General features: G+C 40.4%; 1 protein-coding gene across 1 annotated transcript in view; it reads left to right on the forward strand.

Annotated features, from left to right (window-relative positions):
* FEZ2 (fasciculation and elongation protein zeta 2) overlaps positions 1–26,942 on the forward strand; it is a 72,090-nt gene that overhangs the window by 18,497 nt on the left and 26,651 nt on the right. The window contains exons 3-7 of the mRNA XM_030557099.1: positions 1,949–2,057; positions 4,128–4,244; positions 9,435–9,579; positions 17,894–18,162; positions 24,315–24,395. Coding sequence (XP_030412959.1) covers positions 1,949–2,057; positions 4,128–4,244; positions 9,435–9,579; positions 17,894–18,162; positions 24,315–24,395 — 721 coding nt within the window. The remainder of the gene's footprint in view (positions 1–1,948; positions 2,058–4,127; positions 4,245–9,434; positions 9,580–17,893; positions 18,163–24,314; positions 24,396–26,942) is intronic.

The raw sequence follows: 26,942 nt of genomic DNA on the forward strand, positions 1-26,942 counted from the left end.
AAGGGTCCGTTGGGGGTGCGAAGGCCTGGGCTGGGGAGTCCTTTGAGGGGGCAAACGGGTTGGGGTGTCCCCCGGGGGGAGGGGCTAAAGTAACGGGCGGGGCGGGTGTCCCTGTTCGGTGGGGTTGGGGTGTCCCCGGGGGGAGGGGCTAAAGTAACGGGCGAGGCGGGTGTCCCCGTTCGGTGGGGTGGGGGTGTCCCCGGGGGGAGGGGCTAAAGTAACGGGCGAGGCGGGTGTCCCCTTTCGGTGGGGCGGGGGCGCCCGGCTGACAGGCCTGTGGCTCTGCTGGTCTGTGTGTGCTGGGCCTGTCCACGCTGTAGTCAGCAGACAGAGCCGCTGTGTGGGCACAGCGCCGCTTGGCTCTGAACTCCCGAGGCGGCCCTGTGGGCGCTGGCTAACCAGAGCCGCTGCCAACGGCTGTCCTCATCTTTCATATGGCCGCTTAGAAAGCAACGTGAAAGGTCAACGTCCGAGTTTGTCAGCTCTCTGTGCTTTCTCCCTGGGGTTATAAACCCGTGTGCGCTAGTGTTGTAACCCGGCTCAGCCAAGGTGAGCTAGTGCCGCACCTTTTCCGCGGGATAAACAGACTGTCACTGCGCACCAGCAGGGCTTTCCTCCTAAGCTGACCCCATGGAGCTAAAATGGTTTAACAGTGCCCCTTTGCCCATCAAGACAGGGTCCTAGTTTCATAATAAATAAATAATAAATAAAAAAGAACTAGATAAATTCATGGAGGATAGGTCTATGAATGGCTATTAGCAAGCATGGGCAGGGATGGTGTCCCTAGCCTCTGTTTGCTAGAAGCTGGCAATGGGCAAGGGGATGGATCAGTTGATGATTTTCTGTTCATTCCCTCTGGGGCATCTGGCACTGGCCGCGGTTGGAAGACAGGATACTGGGCTAGATGGACCTTTGGTCTATCCTGGTATGGCCGTTGTTATGACATGTATTGGACATTACCACAAATCCTGTGGAGAGTTTTCTTTTGATTTGATGGGCATCCAGCAGCCTGTTCAACTTCATCCCATGAGAGAGGAAGATCAGAGGGATCTGAAACATGACAATAAAAATCTCATAATGAGTATACACAATAAGCAGTTTTAAATTTTTAAATGTATATGGAGGGTTTTAATTAGCAAAGTGACAGTTCTTCACCCAGGTGTAGCCCCACACAAAATTTGAAGTTAAGCTTTTTTTTTTAGTCATTTTTAGGTCTCACTATATTTTTTTTAGATGGGGAGGGGAGGATTTTTTTTTTCTTTAACTCAGATGACTAAAGAAACTTCTCTGAAAAAGCCCAAATCTTCATCTTTGGCCTGAAACTAAGCATGGATAGTTCTAGACACAAAGCAGTATTGCAAATGGATTTGTAACAAAGTTAACTTTTAACCTTTCTTTTTTAATCTTTCACTTCCATAAACATTAGAGACTTTCCTGACTAGTGCATTTTTATTTTTACTTGTACATTCCTTTGTAGTTGTGCAGTCTTCACTGAAATTAAGTGAAGTTTTGGCTTGGGAGTTGCTGCTCAGCACTTTCTAATTCCTGGTTTGAGACGCATGAGGCAAGGGAAATTAGAATAACACAGAAAAGAAGTAGGAAAGGGTACAGACCATTGTCTGGCTAACATTTCAACAAAGGGAAATTTACTCCCCAATTTTGTTACATGACCCATCAGGAAGCATGGCTCTTTTTCAGTTTTCTTTTTATTTCTCTGATGTGCAAGCATCAGCAAATGATTCACCTTTTTGCATTTCATGCGGATACATAAATAAAACCAAACTTTTGCAGCATTTATTTCTTTGATTGTAATAACTTAAAAATATTTTTAATTGAATACTTCAGAGAATACCCAATTTGATACAGGTATTGAAAAAAGATATTCTGTTTTGGTTTTTATTTTTTGTTTCTGTTTCAGTATCAGTTTTTCTTTAATCTTTTTGTCCAGGATTTGGAATGCTTTGACTGATAATTACGGTAATGTAATGCCAGTTGACTGGAAGTCCTCCCACACCAGAGCTTTGCATATGCCAACACTGAATCTCTCAGAAAAAGGGGTAAGTTCTGACTGTAGCCAAAAACCTTTTGAGGCTTTTTCCTCTTGGTACAGAAACAACATAGGATGTAATTTTTATTAAAATACTTATTTGTGATCACTTCAAAATATTTTCCTTTTTAATGTGTTTGTATTGGCATTAGCAGCAGGGGTTGTCTTTTAACACTAACAGATCTGATGCATACATTTCTTCTCCTCGCTTTCAATAAAGTGTTATGATGTGGGTTCCTTCTAAACTGACTGACAGGTCAACAAATGGACCAATTTGCATAACAGAGGGGCAAGGGAAAGACAGTAATAAACTGTGGAAGTCTTCTTGTTCACTTAGTCTTGCCTCTTGTGTATTGAATGGTATCCGAAAATGTTGGGGGTGGGTATTTATTATGCCTTTTTCCAACCAAGGCCATATCCTGCAATCAGATAGATGCAGGCAAATCCCTGCATCTGTGTGGATCCAGTTGCAGGATCAGAGCCCAAATATACTTCCTTGCTCTACAAATACGTGAGACTGAAATATAGCAACACTTGCCTCTTCCTCCTAATGGAGAAAATAGGCACCACTAGCATTGCTTAGCCAAGAAGTGTCATTTTAATAATATACTGAAGTATATTGTGAAAGTTTGGATGTTCTTTTGCAGCCTAATAGCTAGGTGATTGAAAAAATAGAATTGATACCCCAATTTTCCAATGACAGTTGGTGAGGTATTTGGGAAGATTGTGTGTATATTTGCATCCAACCACAAGCATGATTAAATTTGCACTGAGCACCAGAAAGACTTTAATGAACACATAGCACATGTTTTATACAGGAGGATACTCAATAGGCACTAAATGTGAAGATATTTTGGGAGGGATTTGACAGAATGCAGGTAGTTGACAGTCTCAGTGAAAATCTTGATTTAGTTAACAAAACTGGAATTGCACAATAGAAAATAAAAAACTGATTCAAGTGAGGCAATGGATTTTTCTTATTGTGTAGCCAGTATGATTAGTCCCAAATGCAAAGGTCATATAGTGAACCCAGGGTATGAAAAAGCAAGTAAATGACAGGGCAGCTAAAGTCAGAATTTTGACAGTTTTTAAGAGCTTACGTTCCCATATAGCCAATTCAGCATTAGTCAAGTGTATTCAGCACATTCAGATTGGTTTGTTTGGGTGAAATGTTTTAATAGACAAGGTGGTGAAAATGCAAATAATGTGGTAAAAGTATATCAGTATATAACGGCATAATGATAGGCCTAGCGTTATTAATCTGGGGACTTTATTTTTGTATCCCCCTGTTTAATTGTGGAACTGCAAGCTCTTATGAGAATGTGTGCCTTTTTGTTTGAGGAACAAATGCTTATGAAAGGAATCCCACAGTATGTGTGTGGTTTTCTTATTTAATAAAACATACAGAATTTTGTTCCAGAAAATAAAAAGTTTTGTTTTATGGCTGGAAAATCACAACCTTGAATTATCTGCCCACCCTGGCTTCTAATTGTAACTTTATTACACGTGACTTAATTTATATTGTATATAAAGTAATGAAATGCACTGTTCATTCTTGCATATGTCAAAAATTCTGATGACTTTCACAGATGTAAATAGCAGTAATCTTACAAAGAATTCTATACAATTACAGAAAGTCTGATAAATATAAATCTGTTGCGTATCCTTTCACTGGTGCATCTGTTTTGGTATCTTGCTTCTCTTTGAAGGAGTACAGGGTCAACTACATGAGTCTGATGGACTGATTGGCTAATCTACAAATGTTTGCATGGCATCGAGTGAGTGGTGTGTGTTTAAAGCAGTCTTTTTTCTTTTTTCTCCTCCTTTGGGAAAGTAAAGAACATGCTAATATTCTTTTCAAAACAAAAAGATGATAAATTAATAAAATACACTTCAACTACAGTTTCATTTTCACTTTTGTTGAGATGTATTAGGTTTTATGGTATAAGAATTATTTATATCTTTTAGATTCTTGATTATGAGCAAGAATCTAATGTTTTGATGTCAACAATAATGGAACCAGACTTTCTTCATATATTATAACTTTTTGCCCTTTCACTTTTTCTGTGTGTGCTTTCAGTTAAATGAAAATTTGAACCTTGACCTATCAGATGATGAAGAGCTTCGAGAACAGCTGGATATGCATTCTATCATAGTTTCCTGCATCAGTGATGAACCACTGTTCACAGCAGAGCAGGTAAAGAAAGATATTCAACAAAAAGACAGTGTTCATCTTAGTTCTATGCCTTTTGTTCTTCCTAGTTAGTGGATGCTAAAGAGATTTGGAGACAAACTGATTGCTTTTGTTTATAGTTGCAGCAACAATGTCTATACAATGATCTGGGTGGGTAATTCCCCTGCTTATGTAGACATACTTGTGCTAGCTCTCAGCTAGCTAATGCGAGTATAAATAGCTGTATAGCTGCTGTAACACAGGTAGTGGTAGTGGAGACACAGCTGAACCGTGCTGTGTACATACCCACCAGTTTCAGGTAGGTTTGTACTTAGTGCAGCTCAGCCATACCTCCACCTGTGCTGTTCTAGCTATGCTTCTATTTATACACTCAGGGCTTGTCTACATCAGAAAGTTGCAGCGCTGGTGAGGGAGTTACAGCGCTGCAACTTTGAAGGTGTACACATCTGCAGGGCACCACCAGCGCTGCAACTCCCTGTTTGCAGCGCTGGCCGTACTCCCGTTTTGTCTCGGGTGTAGAGGATCCAGCGCTGGTGATCCAGCGCTGGTAATCCAATGTAGACAGTTACCAGCGCTTTTCTTGACCTCCGTGGAAGGAGGAAGCCTCTGGTAATCAAGCTGGTTTCCTTTCCCGGTTTGCTCTCTCGGTCCCGGAGCCACCCAGCAAACCGCAGGGAAGGAGACCTGCTTGCTCGGGGTTCCGGGACCGAGAGAGCAAACCGGGAAAGGAGACCAGCTTCGCCGCGGTTTGCTCTCGCATTCCTGGAGCCACCCAGCAAACCGCAGGGAAGGAGACCTGCTTGCTCGGGGTTCCGGGACCGAGAGAGCAAACCGGGAACGCCGCGGTTTGCTCTCTCGGTCCCGGAGCCACCCAGCAAACCGCAGGGAAGGAGACCTGCTTGCTCGGGGTTCCGGGACCGAGAGAGCAAACCGCGGCGAAGCTGGTTTCCTTTCCCGGTTTGCTCTCTCGTCCCGGAACCCCCCTTGAAGCCGCCCAACAGCGCTGCAGTGTGGCCACATCTAACACCACTTGCAGCGCTGGTTGCTGTAAGTGTGGCCACTCTGCAGCGCTGGCCCTATACAGCTGTACTAATACAGCTGTAACAACCAGCGCTGCAAAATTTTAGATGTAGACATGGCCTCACTGACTCGATGAGAGCTAGCACAAGTATCTGTACATAAGCAGAGAAATCACATTCTCACTTGCAGTGTAGTTAGAGCCAAAGAGATGCATTGGGTAATTTTTCATCTTTCAAATTGCCCTCTGCTTCAGCTTTGGGGTTTTCATATGGGTCTTTGAAATTCTCATACTTCAGTTTCCTGGCATGAGCCAGCAGGAGTCTGAAGGAAGATGATGTAGACAAAAATGCTCCTAAATTAAGGCTGACCATTGGATCTTCATAACTTACTGTAAAATATGACTTTTGAAAGCTGATAGATAACTAGGAAAATCTCAAAAAATTAGAGGTAAACGAATATGCGGGACCAGTTGTCATGTGGAAGAGTGCAACTCTGTCAATTATTGTCTTGGTACATCTAACTTCTGTCTATATTAAAGTAATCAAATAAGAGAAGGGAAACTGGTGAAGATTAATAACAAGTAATAAGAAGCATGGATTTATAAAGAACAAAGGTTGGCAGAAAAACTTGATTGCTCTTTAAAACTACACATTTGGTAAATGAAGGGAATGAAGTTGATGTAGTACATTTAGATTTTAGTGGAGGGTTTGATATTTTCTGATAATCTCAAAAAATTAATCCAAACTGACTTGCTTAAAAACACTGCCATGTGGAGTAAAAACTGGATAAAAGTTAATGATAAACTGTAGTGACATCGAATTTGGGGAGATGTTGAGCAGGGCAATGCAGTGCCTTGTTGTAATATTTTCATTAATGATCTGGAATCATAAATAAAACAGCACATTAAATTCACCTGTGTTAGTAAACTGCAGAGGATTATCAACAGTCAGTACAGAGAAATATTACTTGTAAAAGGAACCAAAAGAGAAAAGAAACATGGGCCCAAAAAAAACCACCTCTGATATACAATTTGGAAAAAATAAATTATTACAGCTGGGGGAAATAGCATAAAATGCATATTCTCAATATGGTGGAGGGAAATGCAAGACCAGAAGGAACTATTGTGAGCATCTGATTTGAGCTCCTGTATAACACAAGTCATAGAACTTCCCCAAAATAATTCCTAGAGTATAACTTTTTGAAGAACATCCAATCTTGATTTAAATGCTCAGTGATCCACGATAACGCTTAGTAAATTGTTCCAATAGTTAATTTCCCCTCACTGTCAAAAATATATTCCTAAATCCCAGTCTGAATTTATCTAGCTTCAACTTCCAGCCATTGGACTATTATACGTTTCACTGCTAGATTGAAGAGCCCATTCTCAAATATTTGTTGCCTATGTAGATACTTATCAACTGTCATAGTCACCCTTTAACCTTCTCTTTGTGAAGATAAGTAGATTGAGCTATTTGAGTCTGTTGCTATAAGGTATGTTTTCTTATGCTTTAATCATTCTCATGACTCTTCTCTGAACCGCCTTTTTTTTTATAGCTGTTTTCAATTTTCCTTTAAACCAGGTTGGTTTTATTTTAATCAGCCTGGCCGTCTTCCTCGATTGTGGCTTTTAGGGCATCTAGTAAGGGGTTCTTAAATTATACCCAGTTACAGTAACTCCTCACTTAATGTTGTAGTTATGTTCCTGAAAAATGCGACTTTAAGTGAAACAATGTTAAGCGAATCCAATGTCCCCACGAGAATTAATGTAAATGGGGGGACGGGGTTAGGTTCCAGGGAAAAAAATTTTGACAGACAAAAGGCATTATATACATTTTAGACATTTTTAAACAAGCAGTTTAATACTACGCTGTGCATGTGCTGTGTGTTTACAAACATACTGTACATACAGTACTATAGTTGGGAGGTGCCCCTGCCTTACTCTACACAGGCACAGCCCACTGGCACTGGAGATAAGGCAGGCAAGGAGAATGAAGGTGCTGTAGGCTAGGAGAAGCACATTGTGCAGCAGTGGCTGCTTCCCCTACTCTGCAAGCATCGGGTGGGGGCGTGTCCCCCTTTACTTCCCACCCAGCATCCTCGCTCATCCACCTTCCCTCCCCTCCCTTCTAAATACCACAAGCCAGCTGATTGCTACTGGCAGGATGGAGGGGGAGCCTGCATGACGAGTCCTCACTCCTCCCCTCTCCCTCCTGCCCCCGAAATACGGCAAGCCATCTGATTGCCAGAGGCGGGTGGGATGGGGGGAGGGGAGAAGGTGCTGATCCGTGGGGTCTGCTGGCAGGTGGGAGGCACTTGAGGGGAGAGGGAGGGCATAGGGAGGCTGCCAGCTGTGGAGAAAGCAGGCAGCCAAACAACTAAGAGTGGAGCATTGCAAAACTTTAAATGAGCATGTTCCCTAATTGATCAGCAATGAAACAACGTTAACCGGGGCTACTTAAAGTGAGGAGTTACTGTACCATTCACATTTCTTTGGTTAAATTCTTCCTCCCAGCTGATTTGGCTAATATTTTTTTTTTCATTTATGTGAAAATTGCCTTATAAAGGCACCAAGTATGTGTGTATGTATATATAATAGTTCTAGACTTTATTCTGCTTGCACGTTATAAAGGTGATCAAATCATGATCACTTGTTCCTAACCTACTATTAAATTTTAGTTCTGTGATCAGTTCTACTTTATCTGTTAGGACCAGGTCTAATGAAGAATTCAGCTGTGTTAGGTGTAAGATTCTTTGTTTGTTTTTTGGTTAGAAAATTGTCCTCTATAAAGTTTTAGAAATTCTAAGGATGTTTTAGTACTAGTAGCTTGAGACCTCCAGTATATGTCATTGAAATTGAAGTCTTCCATGATCACAGAGACTTATTTTCCCTGACCCATTGTAGATACGTGCAAAAGGAGACAGTGATCTTGTTCCTGTTGTGATCTGGTGGACTGTAGTAGACATCAACTGATACTTAATCTTGTGCTTTATCTGTTAGGACATTGATCCATAAGCATTCAGATCATTTTTTTCCCAAGTTATCAGTTACTGGGAAACAATTAATGCCTTTTTGGGCACAGATGGCCACTTCCGTGCCCCTCTTGCCCACTCAGTTCTTCTTAAATAGGTTATAACCATTGATTTTTAACATGCCAGTCATGTGAATCAACCCACCGGGTTTCAGTAATACAACTAGACCTTATTTATGCCTATAAGTCAGCAATTCCAGTTCCTCTTGTTTGTTACCCAGGCTCCTATCATTGATGTATAAGCAAATAAAGAATTTCTTCTCTTCATGAGACACATCTGGAAATTAATAACACTGAAAGACGCCTAAATCAATTAAACATAAATGTGCAATATACAATATAAAAGTGATGTAGTGATTTAAAAAAAAATAAAAATGGATTTTGGTTTACAGAACTGGGAGGTTGTAGTTCCTTTTTTTGACAAGCCTGGTGTTACCACAACTGAAATTTTGCATTCAGTTTGGGGTGCCTCATTAACAGGAATATATTAACAAACCGGGATGGCCAGAGAGAGCAATAAAAATGATTAAAGGGCTGTAGAAGGTAGTCTTATCTGGAAAGAATAAAGTAATTAAAATATACCGTAGTTTTGCTATGGATGACTAAGGGGAGAATACCCATCTACAAATATTTGAAGGATGTACATATCAAGGATTGAGAAAAAATATTTATCGGGGTATAAAGTGATTTAACTTGGAGGAATGCGATAAAATTAAGAAAATAAAACTTATACAAACTCGTCTTGCCAAATCGTCAGTGGTCTTGAAGCAGAGAGACAGAGGACTTTATATAAATACTTATGTATGCATGGCTGCACACTTTATTTCTTAGCCATTATGAGACAATATGTCTAGATTAATGAATAAACTTGTTGTGAAAAGACTAATTTGTGCAAATAGTCCTATTTTCTATTTTTAAAGGAATTTCCGTTTATATTGATGTGCCTGATTCCCAGTCTCAACACTGGCTTTGCCTTTTTAGTACTACCTAATATGCATTTATTGGAAGAAAAATTATCTAGAAATAGAAAATTTAAAAAGTAAAAATGTTGATGAGCTGTCAGTAGAATATATGGAAATTATAAGTTGTTGCTAGTTACTGGTGATTCTCTCCCTAAGAGTATGTGTATGCATCTTTATTCAAGGTGATTGAAGAAATAGAGGAAATGATGCAGGAATCACCTGACCCAGAAGACGAAGAAACACCCACGCAGTCAGACCGGCTCTCCATACTTTCCCAGGAAATTCAAACACTCAAGAGATCCAGTACAAACAACAGTTATGAAGAGAGTAAGAGATACTCATTTAATATCTTGACTATATTTTTAACTTCTTGAAAATAGCTAATGGTTCAAACTGCCCTATACTTGATCTATAATCATTTCCATCTGTGAAATCCTCTGCCTTTGAAAATGCAGTCAGAAAATCTTGAAAGGCAAAGTAAACTATAATATATATCTAATCTATATAGATAGATATCTATATAGCTGAGAAACATAATCAATTTCAATAAACAAACATTATAAATTGCTAAGAATGTGTTTGCCTAGACTTGAATATAAAACCTGCACAGTATTTAAAACAAAGGCAGCTGTATTAAAGTTTGACATGCTGTATTTGACTCCTTTTACGGGGTACATATTCTTTGTTAAACTATTAACATATTAAAAGTTAGGCAGGCTGATAGGTGTCTGACAGGTAGATGCACATTAAGGCTAAGGCTAGTGTGTACTGTATTCTTCGTTTAGAGAAATGAACTAAGGTTAATAGAAGTTGAAAGGTTTGTAGAAGATGAAGAAAAATTCTAGTTCCAAGGCCTTCTTTGGGCCAAAGATTGCCTTCTGGCTCAGAGAGAATCACTGCCTCTTGTCTGAGGCAAGTGCCTCTCTGAAGAGGCTGAGGAGCTGTTCTTAGTCATTGGCACTGATGAAGAGGTCTCATGAGATCAATCAGGACCACTCCAGGTCACAGGGCAACTCCTCTGCCTTCTATAGGAAAAGTGTGGACTGACATAGGACTGGTTCTGGCACATGGGATGGTGTGAGTACCTTTTGACTCTTCCGTGGTATTCAGCAGGAAGGGCAGAAACCCCGTGCTGTTGATACCAGTTCTGTTCTCCGTGTGTCTGTTGTGTCTGATACCAATGAGGGCGATGCCAGTACTGACTGTATCTGCTGTCTCAACGTACCAGGTTGTGGCGGACCCCCTCTGCCTTTCCATTTCATCTTCACTGCTGGTACAGAACTTTCCAAAGCTTGTGTCTTCAGCAGCCCCTCCAAAGGACCACCCCACTGAATCGTAATGCCCCTTGGTACTGCCCCCAGACATTCTCCTCCCCACAGTGGGCATGAACTGGTACCAGAATCAGTATGAGGACCTTCTTCAGCTCAGCAGCATTTGACACCACAGATGGTCCCATGGCAAATTTCACCACTCTCAACGTGAACGCACTCGTAGCTTCGATACCACTGTTCGTGTCAGGACCAATGGCTGCATCACTGGCAAGCTCAGTACCAATGGTACTGCCTTCATCGGGGCAATGGTTTCTGCCTTGTTCTGGGTGATGGATGAATCTGACCACTAGTTGGTTCACTTGGGCAGTGCTCCCTCCTGGTCGCCGAGATCCCAGGGCTCTTCTGATTCCAAGTCGGGCTAGTTGTCATCCTTCTCCATATCACCCAACAAGTGCTGAGGGCTGCCAACGGACCAGTATGGTTCCCAGGGTTGAATGTGCACCATGGCTGGGACAGAGGTCCTTGTTCCAGCCCCTATTGTCCGTAAATACGCTACCTGTATCAATGGGCTTCTTAGACTCAGTGGGACACTCCTCACTTGTGGAGATCCTGCTCTTTGTCCTGGTCAAAGCCGAAGTCGCCTGTTGGATCAACGATGATGACTGCAGAACAGCCATGTACCTAGGCATTGATGGCCTTTCTCCCTGCAGGGCTACTGGAGTCCTCTCTTCCGGGCACTTTGCCCTGGAGCGAGAACCAGTTTTGGCTCAGTCGAGATACTTGTCACCAAATGATGGTGTGTTGCTTGTCTCATCCTCTCCTTCTATCCAACAGGACTTTAAGTTGTACCAGGACCTTTTACACCGCATAGCCACATCGCTTGGCATCCTGGTACAGTTTCTCCAAGAGAACACACACAAACTAATAGACATTTTACAGCCTGCCATCACTGGGAGAATAGCCCTCCTGACTGGAGAGCCCTGTGGAGTACACAGCCTTGGTACTGATGTTGGCTAATCTACTTCATTCCGATACAGGGATTTGAAGGGTTCTGTTTCCATTGGGCCAAAACTCCTTAGTTGTAATGGCAATGAATGACAGGGCCAGGAAGGGGAGTTTCAAGTCTGCCCCGAAGGACAGAGACTCCAAGCAGTTGGAATCTTTTGGGCAGAGGTATCTATACTTCATTGTCCCTACAGATGAATATTGTGAATCAACAAGCTTTGCTGTCCAAGTATGATTTCTTCTATTGGTCAGCTGTGTCCAAAGTCAAGGACCAGTTTCCCAAAGCCTTGTTTGAGGAGTTTGGGGTGTTCATTGCGGAAGGCTGTTCGGTGGCCAAAGTGTTCCTGTAGTCTGCCCTTGACATTGGAGACACCTCAGCTACGGTGATGGTCTCTAATTATGGGGGGGGGCTTCATGGTTACAAAACTCTGGGATCACTTTGGATGTCCAGCAAGCCATAGAGGACTTGCCTTAGGCTCAGTCTTGTTCTCACACAAGGCAGATGGTATTTAGCACTGGAATCCTTAAAAGAGTGAATCTTGAGGTCCTTGGGAGTGTACATGATGTCCATGCAAAGATGCCACTATGGGGCTTGCTAGCAGCAACAGTATCCCCTGCAGCATTCCTGTGTGCAGCCTTTCCTCCCTAGAAAGGAGGATAGATCCCACAAGAGGAGGCAGTCAGGCACAGGCTTCAGACACACACACACACACACACACACACACAACACACACACACACACACACACACACACACACACACACACACACACACACACACACACACACACACACACACACACACACACACACACACACACACACACACACACACACACACACACACACACACACACACACACACACACACTCTCTCCCCCAGAGCCTGGTAAGCGCCCATTTTGACTCCTTAGTCCAGAGCATTACTCCACCCTCTTCATCTTTCCTCTCGCACCCTCCAATTCTTTTAGGGACAGACTGGCCCATTTTAACAGTGCTTGGGACTCAATTACCTCTGACAGCTGAGTCCTAGATGCTGTTAAATCGAGCTATGCATTCCAGTTCCTCTCCATGCCCCTTTCACATCCCCCTTCCCATCCTTCTTCAGGGACCCCTCTCACGAGACATTGCTCATCAAGCAGGTCAGCTCTCTGCTGACGTTGGGAGTGGTGGAGGAAGTTCTGCCACAACACCAGAGCCATGGCTTTTACTCTGGATATTTCCTGATACCAAAATCCAAGGGCTGGATGAGACCCATCCTCGACCTTCATGGCCTCAACAAGTTAATAAAATAGTGACCATGTAGAACCTCATCTATTGGCAATCCTCCCTGCACTGTCTCAGAATGATGTGTTCTTTGCTTTGGATCTCCAGGACATTTAATTTCATCTGCTGATTCTACCAAGCCCCAGGAAGTTTCTTCATTCTGTGGTAGGAGACCACCACTTCCAGTATACGGTTCTCCCCTTCAGCCTCTCATCTGCCCCCTGAGTCTTCACCAAATGCATAGAATCGTAGGACTGGAAGAGACCCCAAGAGGTCATCAAGTCCAGTGTCCTGCACCCATGACTGACTAAGGATTATCTGGACCATCGCAGACAGGTGTTTCTCTAATCTGTTCTTAAAAATCTCCAATAACTGAGATTCCACAGCCTCTCTAGGCAATTTATTCCAGTGCTTAACTACTCTGATAGTTAGTAAGTTTTTCCTAATGTTCAACCTAAACTACCCTTGCTGCAGTTGAAGCCCATTGCTTCTTGTCCTATCCTCAGATGTCAGCAAGAACAATTTACCTCCCTCTTCCTTTTAACAACATTTTATGTACTTGATAATTATTATCATGTCCTCCCTCCATCTTCTCTTCTCCAAACTAAACAACCCCAATTTTTTAAATGGCTTTGGGTCATGGCATTTCTCAGGAGGAAAGGAATTCACATCTTTCCATAACTCAGGGATTGGTTGCTGAAGGGGCGGCTCAAGAGAGGAGGTTCTTGCCCATGTCAACACCACATTGTGTTTGCTTGACCATCTGGGACTCATTGTAAACACTGGAAAGTTAACTTTGGCTCCCACTCAAAAAATCAAGTTCCTTGGAGCCCTGTTAGATTCCATGAGGACGAGACAATTCCTGCCAGCTGACTGCTTCTAGGCAATTCACAGCTCTGCCTCAGACTGCAAACTCCGCTCTCCACGACAGTCCAAGTGTGTCTTAGCCTGTTGGGGCAAATGTTCCCTAGTATGTAGGGGGTCCAGTTTGCCAGGCTTCACCTTCAACCTCTTCAGATGTGGCTCAGGACAGTGTACCACCCTGCCCTGTATTCTCTGAACAGATTAGTTTGCCTTCCCCCACTAGTCCTAGACTCCTTACACTGGTGAGTGTTCCCATGCAATGTGTGCCAAGGGAGCCCTTTTGCTCGGCCCTCTCCAACAAAGTCAGTGGTTACTGACGCTTCCCTTCTCGGTGGGGTGGGGGAGACACCTGGACTTGCTGAGGGTGCAGGATCTAGGATCAGAACAGAAATCCTTACTCCATAGCAACATGCTGGAGCTCCGGGTCATTCACTGCACAGGTCATGCCTTCCAGGACTGTATCAGGCACTCAGTAGTTCACCTATGCACAGACAATGTCACTGCAACATACTATGTGAACAACCAATGGGGGCGCACATTCCAGGTTACTCTGCCTAGAAGTGATCAACTGTCTGGATATGTGGACTCTCTACTCAGACCCTATGCCACCAGCACTCCCAGCTATCTCTGTGACACTACTGATTTCCTGAGGAAACTACAGTGCATTGGCAACCTTTCAGAAAACGCCATCCTAGCCACCATGGATGTAGAGGCTCTCTACACAAACATCCCACACACAGATGGAATACAAGCTGTCAGGAACAGTATCCCTGATGATGCCACAGCACAACTGGCTGCTGAGCTCTGTGCCTTTATCCTCTCACACAACTATTTCAAATTTGATGACAATATATATCTCCAGATCAGTGGCACCGCTATGGGCACCCGCATGGCCTCCAATATGCCAATATTTTTATGGTCAACCTGGAACAACGCTTCCTCAGCTCTTGTCCACTCGCGCCCCTTCTCTACCTACGCTACATTGATGACATCTTCATCATCTGGACCCATGGGAAGGAGAAACTGGAAAAATTCCACCACGATTTCAACAGCTTCCACCCCACTACCAATCTCAGCCTGGACCAATCTACACCAAGGTCCACTTCCTAGACACCAAGGTGCAAATAAGTGATGGTCACATTAACACCACCCTATACCAAAAACCTACCGACCGCTATGCCTACCTTCATGCCTCCAGCTTCCATCCCGGGCACATCACACGATCCATTGTCTACAGCCAAGCACTGAGGTACAACCGCATCTGCTCTAACCCCTCAGACAGAGACCAACACCTACAAAATCTCCGCCAAGCATTCTCAAAACTGCAATACCCGCACAAGGAAATAAGGAAACAGATCAACAGAGCCAGACGTGTACCCAGAAGCCTCCTACTGCAAGACAAACCCAAGAAAGAAACCAACAGGACTCCATTGGCCATCACATACAGTCCCCAGCTAAAACCCCTCCAACGCATCATCAGGGATCTACAACCCATCCTAGACAATGATCCCACACTTTCACAGGCCTTGGGTGGCAAGCCAGTCCTCACCCACAGACAGCCTGCCAACCTAAAACATATTCTCACCAGTAACTGCACACCGCACCATAGTAACTCTAGCTCAGGAACCAATCCATGCAACAAACCTCGATGCCAACTCTGCCCACATACCTACACCAGCAACACCATCACAGAACCTAACCAGATCAGCCACACCATCACTGGTTCATTCACCTGCACGTCCACCAATGTAATATATGCCATCATATGCCAGCAATCCCCTTCTGTTATGTGCATCGGCCAAACTGGACAGTCTCTACGGAAAAGGATAAATGGACACAAATCAGATATTAGGAATGGCAATATACAAAAACCTGTAGGAGAACACTTCAACCTCCTTGGCCACACAATAGCAGACCTTAAGGTGGCCATCCTGCAGCAAAAAAAAACTTTAGGACCAGACTTCAAAGAGAAACTGCTGAGCTTCAGTTCATCTGCAAATTTGACACCATCAGCTCAGGATTAAACAAAGACTGTGAATGGCTTGCCAACTACAAAACCATTTTCTCCTCCCTTGGTTTTCACACCCCAACTGCTAGAACAGGGCCTCATCCTCCCTGATTGAACTAACCTCGTTATCTCTAGCTTGCTTGCATATATATACCTGCCCCTGGAAATTTCCACTACATGCATCTGATGAAGTGGGTATTCACCCACGAAAGCTCATGCTCCAAAACGTCTTAGTCTATAAAGTGCCACAGGATTCTTTGCTGCTTTTACAGATCCAGACTAACACGGCTACCCCTCTGATAATTGGGGCACCAAGTTAGTCAGAAACTGATTGACCATGACATAACCAAGATGCTATGCTACAAGACAGGGATGGTCTTTAATATTTAGTCCTGCCATGAGTGCAGGGGACTGGACTAGATGATCTCTCGAGGTCTCTTCTATGATTCTAAGTAGAGGCCACAGCCAACATGCTTAAAATGTAAAGTGGCATAAGCATCTTAAACAGTTTTAAAGGCCTTTGGCAGTTTCAACCACTTTAAAGCCTTCTAAAGGTTTAAGCCTAAACTGCTTTAAGATTTTAAAGTTGGTTGAGGCTTAACCTGCTCTGAGGATGTAAAGATTGCTTCTTAGTCCCTTGCCAGTATGAAGAGCTGATCATTTCCCCCTTAGCAAGGGAGTAAAGAAGAGCTAGCTCCAGTATAATTTTTCCACTGGGTGACTGAAGAAATTAAATCATGTTTCAGCTATAACCACTGCTACTTGCGGGAGTTATACTAGTAGATATATTTAATTTTTTCAGCACCTATCTATAGGTATAAACAATTTAACATCCTTAAAACAATTTTGCAACAATAGAAAATCTACAAAATACCTGATAATTGAACCTGACCACACAATAATATCCATCTCATTCATCACATTATATATATCATATTCTTCAGGTCCCCTCTTTGACCTGCTATCCAAATGCCAGTGGTGAAAAAATGGGCTTTGTGACATGCCTCGGTGATAACAAATTCCAGCTCTGGCAAACTTAGGTGCAGGAGAGAATTCTACAGCCAGAGAGCTCATGGAGAACATCCCTTGATCAGCATCTTCCCTTTTAAATAAAGCAAGCTTTAATCTGAACAAGTATGCTTTTTCCTCTTTGTCACACCTACTACCTAAGCCACTTGGAAGCTAACAGTACTATAAAGGGCAAAGTTGTGTTGCAAATGGTGGACATACTCACTCTGTCAAGTATCCCATATAACTTTCACTATTGTATTTTTATGCTCTCCCCAGCTGACCCAACATCACTTCGTTCTTGTCTGGTTTGAGTGTCAGCTAGCTTTCATCTAGTCCCTATTTCAGAGACATGAGATCATCCATTCCCCACGTCAGAGCCTGAATAGAGAAGACAGAGACATGGAGCTGTGTATTGTTGTCATGTTAAATATATCACAGCCCTATTTTCTCATTAGCCTTCCACTGACCTGATTGTCACCCCTCCTGTTCAGGGTGAACAAGTAGTCTGTTGTACCACCCTTGTGAGAGTCCTTGGAGCAAATGAGCAGTTACCCAAAACTACTGTGTGGGATCTGTAAGAAAGGAGCAAAGCCAGTTGAGTGACTCATCCACTCTTCCTGTGATGTCGGCAACATCTTGTGATCACTGATTACAAAAGCTTCTTGTGGATTTAAAAGAATCAGCAACGGTATCCATAGTTAGAATTTCGTTGCCCAATGGAACTCTTGATCATACAAGGCCTGAAATGTGCAGACTCCTGAAATGACCATGGGTTGTCCTGCCATAACTTTTACAACAGCTTTTCAGAGAGAGTGAGAGGAAAAAATAGACATAAACTGATAGCAAGATTGTCATGTCAGGGGATGGTTCTTGTGCAGCTTCACCACACTTTCTTTAGGGATAGCTGTCATCCTATATTTGTAGATTACTCCAGAACTTGGTGAAAAATTATACATAATCAAAAAGCTGTGGTTATTTTCATATTTTAATAGCAAACCTAAAAAAAGTTCATAGTGAACTTGTATCCCCACCAAGCACATAGTGTGTTTATTTTAGAATTTTTATGGCATCTTTTTGGTGGTGGAAGTGTAAATTTATCAAAACTCTTGGGATAATTAAAAATCCTTTTTGTTGATAATCTCCCCATGCTTAAAAAACTGACACTACTTTTTCTACATTATGCAGAACATACTCTGTTTGTCTTTATTTTTTAACAGGAGTACAAAAACTGTCTGTTGCTGAACTAAATGAGCTACTAGAAGAAATTGAGACTGCCATTAAGGATTATTCTGAGGAGCTGGTACAGCAGTTGGCTCTAAGGGATGAGCTGGAGTTTGAAAAGGAAGTGAAAAATAGCTTCATTTCTGTCCTCATCGAAGTACAAAACAAACAGAGAGAACACAAAGAAACAGTGAAGAAGAAGAAAAAGCTGAAAAATGGTAGTCCTCAGAATGGCAAACAAGAAAGAGGTCATATGCCTGGAACAGTAAGAGAGTCTTTGTGATACTTATGTAGAGATACCTGCAGAATTCTGGGGGTTTTAAAGTGTTAATTCATAGTGCACATTTATCCAATAAGGAAATAGTAATAAATACCTTTCACACCTAGTAAATTATGTAGATTTTCCCCTTACCTTCAAGCATAGACTATGCCTAGCTCTTTCCCTTGAGATTTACGAACCATGAAAAGGAACATACCAGACTTTTAGCTTTTTCCCAGCTTCTGAGCAGCAACTTTATCACTTGCATTCTGGCTCAAAAGCAGTTGTGCATTGCTCGCCAGAGAGATGTACATGCTTCATGATTTTGACTGTGTAGGCAGTAAAACACATATTCCTGCTAGACATGCAGGAAGTCCAGTACTGTTATTGATATAACTGTAAAAATCCTAATTAATCTGATGGAGTCTAGCTTGCAGAATTTATGCATAGTGAAATATAGACTCCATGCTGGTTCCACTGTAGTCAGTGGCAAAGTTCCTGATAACTGATATGAGAGTAGGATTGGGCTCAAAGTTTAATATACAAAGACAGATACATTTGGTTTGTCTCTATAAACTATGTGATCAACCAAAGGAAAAAAGTCTCCGACAGGATTAAAATAACAGGAGTTAGAGATGGAAAAGACCTATTATGTCATCCAGTCTAGATTCCTCCCAATGTAGTTGTTTTCTTTACAATATTCTTTTCGAACACTTTGTCCAATGTAGTGTTAAAAGATCCAATTTGACATTACTGTATTGCCACTGTTATGTGATCCAAACAGAAATTTCACATTACTTCATTATTTTAATTTTTTGGGTGCTAATATACAAGTAATACTAATGTTTTGTGTACCCCTTATAGTTTGTTTAGATCAGAATGCAGTGTATGGTTTATCTCTGCAAGCTTTAAATAGACAGTTAAATGTAACTTTGTGGTTAATTGTGATAGTTCCTGTCTTGCATTCTAGTGTTTTTACCTAAATAATTCTCTTTATTTCTGTAACTGATTCCACTGGGAAAGAAAAGGTGCATACCCATTTCACATTGCGATGTTATCAAACTGACATGATGGTGGAAGAAGTACAGTTAACCCCTGTACTTGTCAGAAGTTGTGCATAATACTATTCATTAATAAAAGAGGAGGAAGGAGAACATAAGAAGTATTCTTCAGTTGTTTAGCCCACCATAAAATAATGGAAATTGAATGTAAATGGTGGTAGTATAACTTTTTAGCAGAAAGTGTTTTCTGTCACATCAAAATTACTGTACATCTGAAAGTTGTTAAGCAAAACTGCCACTTATGGCATGTTCAGACAGTTTACAGGATCATGTAAAAATCACACTTTTATTTGATTCAAAACAAGGCAAGTAACACCTACCTTGAGGAACCTAGACTGTTCGACAAACTTTTTTTATTTTTTGTTTTTTAATTCCGAAAATGCTAAATAGGAATATTCCTTTGTTTCTGCTGGGTTTACAGTGTAAGTAGTAGCAAATCTAAGTATACCAGGTAACAGAAAATACACTCAATAATAGATTAGAGAATATCTTTTGTTAATTAATACGCTGATACAGTGCCTGTGATGAAGCAACTAAGCAATTTACATTAAAATTTAAGATTAACCTGCCAAAATGTATATCTAACTCAAACCAAATTTTCTTCTTGCCACTTACAAACCAGATGAAAGACATTAATTCCCAGTGAATATAGTGGCAGCCATTAAGAAGTCAGTATTGATTAAGCTACTACTGCACTTAACTACATCCTTGTAAAAACAGAGGAAAAACTGTAGTAGTGTGATATCATTGTTTGGTAATAGTTGACAAATGCAGACTTTTTATATGGCAACCCTCTACAAAAAATAGGAATGAAAAGAGAGTTACAAACAGAAAAGATAACAAGGTTTGAGGGTGCTGAAAATAATGGGACTTGTCTCATGCCATTGATAGAAAATTGTCTGGCCTTCACTGTGTACAAGGACAGAAAGCAATTGTAACTACCGGGAAGGTTCACAGGGTTCAACTGCTTTACTACTTAGGTCACAGATTATGAAGGGTTTCATATCGCAATAATGTTAGCCACTGTAAAGAAGAACAGGGTAAATAATAATGTTGGCGCACTGACCTTTAACTGAACACAAATTTAATGCAGCACACTTGTAAACTGTGTTTGCACTGAGTAAGGGATTCACCTTCCATCAAGGGATATATTAATTTTTCATTGAGCAGTAAAATATTTCAGAGGCAACCAGCATATGTGAGTATATATTTTGTAGCCTTCCTTGAAGGAAGTTAGATATCTAGATCCACTGTTCTGGGTTTTATCCTCTGGAATGAGATTCAGCAGCTGAACAGCAAATGAAATTATTTGGATACCTCCCAAGAATCAATCGTGACCTCTGGGTGCACTGTGTACAATCTTGGCCTCCAATTCTCAGATCCCTTTTCTTCCCAGGGGATATGGAGCTGGGATATTCAGTCACACGTCTCCTGTTGCTTTTAAGTGATATAAATTGTGATGCGTGATATTAGTACATGGTTTCTCTTTTCTTCAAACAATTATTTTATTTGACTAAGATACTCTTTAATTCTGAAACAGCTTAATTTAAAAATACTGAGAAGTGGTAGTTCTTGAGCTTTGTTGTACTGATAAGCATGGGATTGTATTTGCATACTGCATGCTCAGTTGCCTGTCTACATTTTTAGACCTTTTAAGTGTCTTATTTAGGATTCAGCTAACATATGTGAGATGAATGAGGGGCAAGTTCACATCTTTCTTGAAGTTCTTGTTTCAGTTCTAGAAAGAGTTACTTAAGTTTGAATTGAGAAGACTGTCTGTCTTCCAAGCATAAAGGATAGAATTTTTTTTAATGAAACCTTGGACTGTCTAGAATCTGAATATCTGCAGATTTACCAAAATAAGTTATAATTAATATACTCTTATCAGCATATCTATATCCACTTTAAGGGTTGCACAGATTATAACTATATCAGTATCTAAACAGGTATAGTTGAATCAGTACAAAAATTATGTAGACAAACTCTTAGAGGTGAATAGCTGAAGCTAAAGGGAAAGAATTGCTTGTCTTTGTGACATAAGCAAGACAGATCAGAGGATGAACATTATCATTGTTCTTAAGCAAGGGTATTAAGAGAATTATATGTAAATGACTAAAATTTGAAAGATTATACGAAACATAATTAAAAGTCACACTCTTTATACACCAGTAAATTTAGGAAAACTCTAATCTCAAAAAGAAACAGCATGTGTAAGGAATAAATTCCTTGTATAAAATAGGTTTAGCTTGTTTTTACTGAGTGTGATATTGGAAATTCAGTTAAAAGCTTATGTAAAATGTACTCCTTGTTGGTTTTTTATCATGGGATAGCAAAGGTGGTATTTAAATTAATTTCTAAAGAGGAAAAATAATGACATGGGGTGGTCCAAATTTGAGGAAAGTGATTCAGATGCATTCTCGAACCATTCAATTTTGGAGTTTCAAATAAATGGACTTGACACTTCTACATGTAGGTATGAAGCCCCTGATATAGGATATTTTCAAACTAGGTTGCCTAAAGTTAGGCTCCTAAATATATATTTAGACATCTAAATAGAGTTGGCCTGCTTTTTCAGAGATGTTGAGCAACCCTAGATTCCATTGATGGTAGTGAAGACTGCAGGAGTTAATCACCTTTGAAAAACCTACTTCGGTTGACATGGTTAAATATAGATTATTACGTATGTCCAGGAACCTAGGCCTAGGTTTAAATGGTTACATAAAGTTAATCACCTAACTATTTTTATAGGCAACTAAACAAATAGGTCAGTTTTCAAAAGTGTATTTTCAAATTGCACGTTCAAACAATTTTGTGTGGAAAGCAAAGAAGTGTCTACTATTGTTAAAATGCAAAAGTCTTCAGTAATGCAATGGTATTTTATATGTAAAGACAAAAACTGGAACTATTAAGTCTCTCTTACTGTAGAAAGAATAATTCCATTGCAGATGTTTTTGAAATCAAATATTTAGCAAGATAAGTAGTAATCAAATATTCTAATTCCCATTCTGCCCTTTACTTACGGATAGATTTTGGGCAAATAGCTTTGCTCTTTGTTTTCTTGAACTGTAAAATGAAGATAAAGGTTTTTTTAACCTACTTAACAAAAGTACTGTGAGGATTAGTTTGTTAGTTCAGGATTCTGAAGATGTAAAATTGTGATGTTCTGGGGTTCACCCAGGCTCAGTCACCGTCTGCCTTGTAATCCTGGGTTCATTGTGACTGTGTAACTTTGATCTAGGTTAGGGCTCTGAGCCCAGCGGTTTTCACTGACTTTACAGAGACGGTAAAACACTCTAACCTATTAGCTTTCTAGAAGCACACACTTTCCTGAACTACACAACATTGTTGATTTCTAATGAAAGGAAACAAGTTTATTACAAACGAGCCATGGATTAAGTGATACCAGGTAAAAGGGATAAAGGTAGAAATGGTTACAAGAAAATAAAAGTGAAACCACACATCTAAAAGACTAATACTTAATGTAGCATGTTGCAGTCTTTGTTCAAGATGGTTTATCTCACTCACAGTCTCCTTTTCAGCTTTTACTGGCCGGGCTGGCCAGGACCCATCACAGAGATCAAATGACTTAGGGAGAAGGATAAAGATGGAGTCTGTCTTTGTTCTCTATATCTCCAAAGGGATGTCTTTGTCTTCCAAGTCAGGAAGCCCTTCTGGGGATTCAGTCTCCTGTGTTTTTCCGGGGTGAAGGAGCCGTATTAATTCAATGTCTCTTGAGTTCAGGATCAGGATAACCCCCACCAGTTTAGCTTGGTGGGTTTGTTTACTGCCAGTATATTGAGGTAATCCCACATTCCTTTGTCTATGACAGACATGTTTATCACCTTCTCCTAGGCTAGGCTGTCTAGTCTCAAACATCTTTTAGTAATATCAGACAAAGGAAATTCATAACTTCATATATGAGGTTAACATGTGGATTTTGCAATAATACTAATAACCAGCTTGTTATTAACTTTCATGTGATACCTCACATGATGTATTTTGTACAAATATTATTTCAGTAGTCTGTATGCTGTGGATACAGGAGTGCCTAGAGACACGCAAATATTTTAGTATATTCCAAGAAAGTGCATTAAGGTGCCTTTGAGAGCCTTCACTTTTTCATTTCCTGAATTGTGTGTTAAATTTACAAACTTAACATAGTATTAACATAGCATTTAATTCTTCCTTTAAAAAAATTAAATGCAGGGAAATGTGCATGTGTAACATTAGTCAGCTTCTGAATTTCATGTGTGAGACTGACTCTCAGAAGTGTGGATCTGTTAAACTTCTTTTCTTGAGTAAACAAGAGTGGAATGAAAATAATGAAAGGACAGATTTGGTAGGATACATTTTGATTATTTTTACTTGGCTTCCACGTGTTTTTAATGGAGCTTGAAATTAATATAGCTGCTTACTTAACTAACTTTGCACATTTTTTATATCAGCATAATTATGGGAATACAGTTAATTATTACTATGGTTAATTGTTGCTGATATTGTAGCAGAGGAAATACAAAAGCATAAAATTCTTAGGATAATGTAAAAGTAATTTTTATAAGACATTTTTAATTGGTAGTGTATACTCCATTGGACTTCATAAAAATATTAAATGTCGCAGTGTAGCTTTTAAATATGATAGTGTTTGAATAATAATTTTATAAGAGGGGCTGTCTCTGAAAAACTTTGAAGAGCTTTATCAGCCTATTTACAATATTTCAGATACTCTTAATATATTTTAAAATCTTCTTATTTTAAAAATGTTTAAATCTAGACTAAGTGGTAAGATGTACTTATGTATAAGCATGTGGTCTGCCATATAAAGATTTTTGCGTCTGACTTTATGCAGAAAATTTTATGAAATCAAGTCAGTTTTTTTAATTTAAATGGTTATTCATATTTATTAATCATAAGCCCTCTGTAAAAGCTTTCTTCTGCATATGATCAGCAAACGAACATGTTAAAATATATTGTAACACATTCTAACAGCTTATCTCTGTCATTCATCTTACTTATGTTGTCTGGGTAAATGCTGACTAATAGTCTTTGAACTTGTTTCTCTGTCCCCTTCTTTTTCTGCCATGTTTTTGCTATCTTTAGCGCTTCAGCATGGAAGGGATCTCAAATGTCATTCAGAATGGCTTCCGCCACACGTTTGGAAACTCGGGTGGAGAGAAACAGGTGCTGGGTTATCCTCTCACTTTTCCTCATTCTTTGCTTGGTGCTACTATAGAAATCAAGGTCTTGAAAGCTGGCAACTAAAGAATATTTAGTGCTCAGACTGAAAAAGTAACTGCCGTATACTCACCACATCCTTTCCTGCTTTCAGGATGGCAATAGGTCTACAGTGTCTTTTTCTCTCCTCAGTGAGTAAAGACCACTCAAGTCTTGATGTGCATGGAAAAATGCACTGAAATAGGCTCCTCCAAGGCTTTATTTCACATCCCAAAATAAAAACAAATATTAACATAATGCATGCTTGAAATGTATTGCATGTATATAAAACCCACTTTAGAAAGATACATCAAATTAGAAACTTCACTCCAGTCCTAAGCCTTAAGGAAGTAGGTAACATATAGTAAGGAAAATAAAGAAGAAGCAAACCCCTGTTATTCAGAGCCCGTTCTTCTGAATAACAGAATTGCATCAACAAAATTGCATGTATATCTTTACACCTTTGACAGTTGCATTATGTTAAAAGAAGCCAGTTGTATGGAATACAAATATATCCAAAGGTAAGTTCGTGTTTTTATTGATTTAAACAATATAGAAAATACATGGCATAGAATAACACTATTGGTTAATATTTCATGTCATTGTTAAATATAGAACTTTTATCCTTTATTTCAAAGTAGTATTTAATTACCATATTTTAATTTAGATTCTGAACTTTAATGGTACAAAAATTGTTTGACTGTGTAATATGTCTTATGACATTGATAAACACCAAGAGTCTTAAAATGTAGTCAACTTGAGGGTGTGACCCGATGGTGCTTGGGGCAGCCCTCACTAGAAATGCCAAGGTCAGGGCAGGCTGCAAAAGAGAGAGCAAATCTTCCCAAGACTGGTGGGTAACACTGAAGTTTAAATTCCCCAACCAGTCACAAACTGTGTTTCTGATCCCCCATACTGGTTATCAAGGAGGGAGAAAAAAAATCACAAAGCTCCCTTTGTTTCAATCCAGTCTCTGACTCCCAATCAGCACCTAGGTCCAGTACAGTGAGAAGTTATTTTAAAACACTACTCACATATGCAAAATGTTCTTCTGACTCCAAAGGGTCAGCCATGGTACCAAGTCAGTATAGGTTTGGCTCTTACCCAAAATATCACGCTGCCAGCCAATCCTTTAGTATCTAAAACTAAAGGTGTATTATAAAGAAAAAAGACAAGAAGAGAGATGTTAAATGGTAAATAGTCACATACATCAAAGCCTTCATAGTCCATATATCAGGATCCTTGCAGTATTGGTGAATTTGCGGCTTGAAATTCCCTCTGGAATACATCCACAGCTTGGATGGGTCATTCAGTCCTTTTATTCAGAGCTTCAGTTGTAGCAAAGTTCCTCCAGATGTAAGAAGCAGGGTTGAAGGACAAAAGGAAGATGCAACTGACTTTTATAGTCTTTTTGCCATGCAGCCTGTGCTTCCTTCGTTTCAAACACAAGCTGCCCAGCACATGGCCTTAAAGCCTTAGAGTCCTGTCCATAGGCCATGCCTGATGAGTTATTAATGTGTATCTGCCTTCTCTCAAGGGGTCAATTGTATAGCTAAAGGGTAGGCAACCTATGGCACGGGTGCCGAAGGTGGCACGTGAGCTGATTTTCAATGGCACTCACGCTGCGTGGGTCCTGGCCACTGTCCGGTGGGCTCTGCATTTTAATTAGTTTTAAATGAAGCTTCTTAAACATTTTAAAACCTAATTTACTTTACGTACAACAATAGTTTAGTTATATATTACAGACTTATAGAAAGAGACCTTCTAAAAATGTTAAAATGTATTACTGGCATGTGAAACTTTAAATTAGAGTAAATAAATGAAGGCTCGGCACACCACTTCTGAAAGGTTGCCGACCCCTGGTATAGCTGATGGTCTTAATAGGCCATCAAGCAGACTAGACGGAGCTGATGCCCAAACTGTCTGGGGGTGTGCCCCAGAAGCAAAGCCCAAGTTTGAAATGGAGACAGACAGACATATCTATAACTCATAATACATAGGTGATACAAACACATCAATGAGATTATCATATCTGACAAATTATAACATTTTTGCAGATACCGTACATGGCCTGTCTGGCATAACTCATTACAGTTTTACAATATTGATATTCATAATATCCTCAAGTGTCTCCCAGATTCAATACAGCATCACAGAGGGTTTACTTCTCTAGATTATTTCTCAAGAACTACTAATTTAGGGCCCATTCTGTCCTTTCTGTATGAAAGAAAGAAGGCCCAATATATATGTGGAAGTTTGATTTTATAGAATTTCCTTCCCATCTCCCTTCAAAGGGGAGAGATACCTAGCTAAGCTGTAGTGTCATGGAAACCTGGACTTTGGAGAAATCAGGCTTCAGTGCCATTGAACTTGGTGTACAGACCGCAAGCTGTTCCCTAGTGCTTCCTGTTTACTTAAAAAACAGCTGCAAAAAGAGTTTGAGGATGAAATCAACCCCTACATAACCTAAAATCCCTAGAGGCTATAGCAGCATATCCGTACATAATGTGAGTG

The sequence above is a fragment of the Gopherus evgoodei genome, chromosome 3 (genome assembly GCF_007399415.2).
Source record: "Gopherus evgoodei ecotype Sinaloan lineage chromosome 3, rGopEvg1_v1.p, whole genome shotgun sequence".
Lineage (NCBI taxonomy): Eukaryota > Metazoa > Chordata > Testudines > Testudinidae > Gopherus > Gopherus evgoodei.